Genomic DNA, 1,372 nt, shown 5'->3' with positions numbered 1-1,372 from the left:
CCCGTGCTACCTTCAGTGTTACCTCCGTTGTCACCGCCAGTGTTGCCCCCCTCGTCACCGCCAATGTCGCCGCCAGTGTCTCCTCCCTTGTCACCGCCAGTGTTGCCTCCGTTGTCACCGCCGTTGTCAGGCTCGGCCATTTCAAGCGAACCACACTCCGAGTCGTCCTCGGCCATGTCGAGGGAGCCACACTCCGAGTCGTCTTCAGCCATCTCCAAGGAGCCACACTCCGAGTCACCTTCGCCACCGATCTCCGCTTCGCCGCCAATTTCTCCTTGCTGTACGCTGTCTCCTGTGTTCTCGCCGCCAGATTCCTTCTTGTCTCCGCCGTTGTCGCCGCCCGACTCCTTGTTGTCTCCACCAGACTTTTTGTTGTCTCCACCATTGTCGCCACCTTGCTGCTTGTTGTCTCCGCCCTTATCGCCGCCCGAATCTATGTTGTCACCGCCGACTTCTTTGTTGTCACCGCCGACTTCTTTGTTGTCACCACCGGATTCCTTTTTGTCTCCGCCCGACTCCTTGTTGTCGCCGCCGTTGTCACCACCGCCGTTGTCGCCACTAGACTGCTTGTTGTCTCCGCCGTTATCTCCCCCGGACTCCTTGTTATCGCCTCCGGACTCCTTGTTGTCTCCGCCGGACTCCTTGTTGTCACCCGTGTTCGAGCCGCCACCCCAGTTGTTCGTGCCACCGCCCGAGTTCCACTGGTTGTTAGACGATCCACCAGTGTTTGTGCTGGGGGCTTGCGTCCAGGTGTTGCCACCGGTATCACCGCCCTTATCACCGCCAGTGTCAGTGCTGGGGGCTTGTGTCCAGGTGTTGCCTCCGGTATCACCGCCCTTATCACCGCCCGTGTCGCCTCCAATGTCGCCGCCATTGTCAGGCTCTGCCATCTCGAGAGATCCGCACTCCGAATCGTCCTCGGCCATTTCGAGCGAGCCACATTCGGAGTCGTCCTCAGCCATTTCTAGCGAGCCGCACTCCGAGTCGTCGGCCATTTCCTCTTCTGCAACTTCCTCTACTTGGAGTCGCAGCATGCGCTTCACCTCATACGTGGACTGGGTCGCCACGGCCGCGCCAGTGTATCCCTCCACACTCACGGCCAGTGCCACTGCCACGGCGGTCACGAACAAGCTTTTCTTGAACGAGTTAATCATCGCTCGCTTCCAAAGCAACAAAAAACAATAAACAGTTAAGCTTGAAAGCGAAGCAAGTTCACAAATGAACACGCTGGAGCTGAATCGTACAATAAAACCACGAAGGAACATCTCACTGTACCTAACTATCGAGATTAGTACGGCGATGCGAACGAGAGCAAATCTTCCTTTCTATCGGAGACTCCTTTGCTTTTATCTTGGTGCTCGACTGTCTTTCC

At 57.0% G+C, this 1,372-nt stretch overlaps 1 protein-coding gene across 1 annotated transcript; it reads right to left on the bottom strand.

The window, feature by feature from the left end:
* PITG_11947 (secreted RxLR effector peptide protein, putative) lies at positions 1-1,154 on the bottom strand (the record flags this gene model as incomplete). Its single annotated transcript, XM_002901364.1, has 1 exon — positions 1-1,154. A coding segment is annotated over one exon (1,154 nt), but the record flags the coding sequence as incomplete, so codon positions are not given.
* Between the last annotated feature and the right edge of the window lie 218 nt (positions 1,155-1,372).

Source organism: Phytophthora infestans, genomic scaffold (assembly GCF_000142945.1).
Source record: "Phytophthora infestans T30-4 supercont1.21 genomic scaffold, whole genome shotgun sequence".
NCBI lineage: Eukaryota > Oomycota > Peronosporomycetes > Peronosporales > Peronosporaceae > Phytophthora > Phytophthora infestans.
Note: the sequence above shows the minus strand (reverse complement) of the source record. Positions and strands in the feature narration are given on the sequence as shown.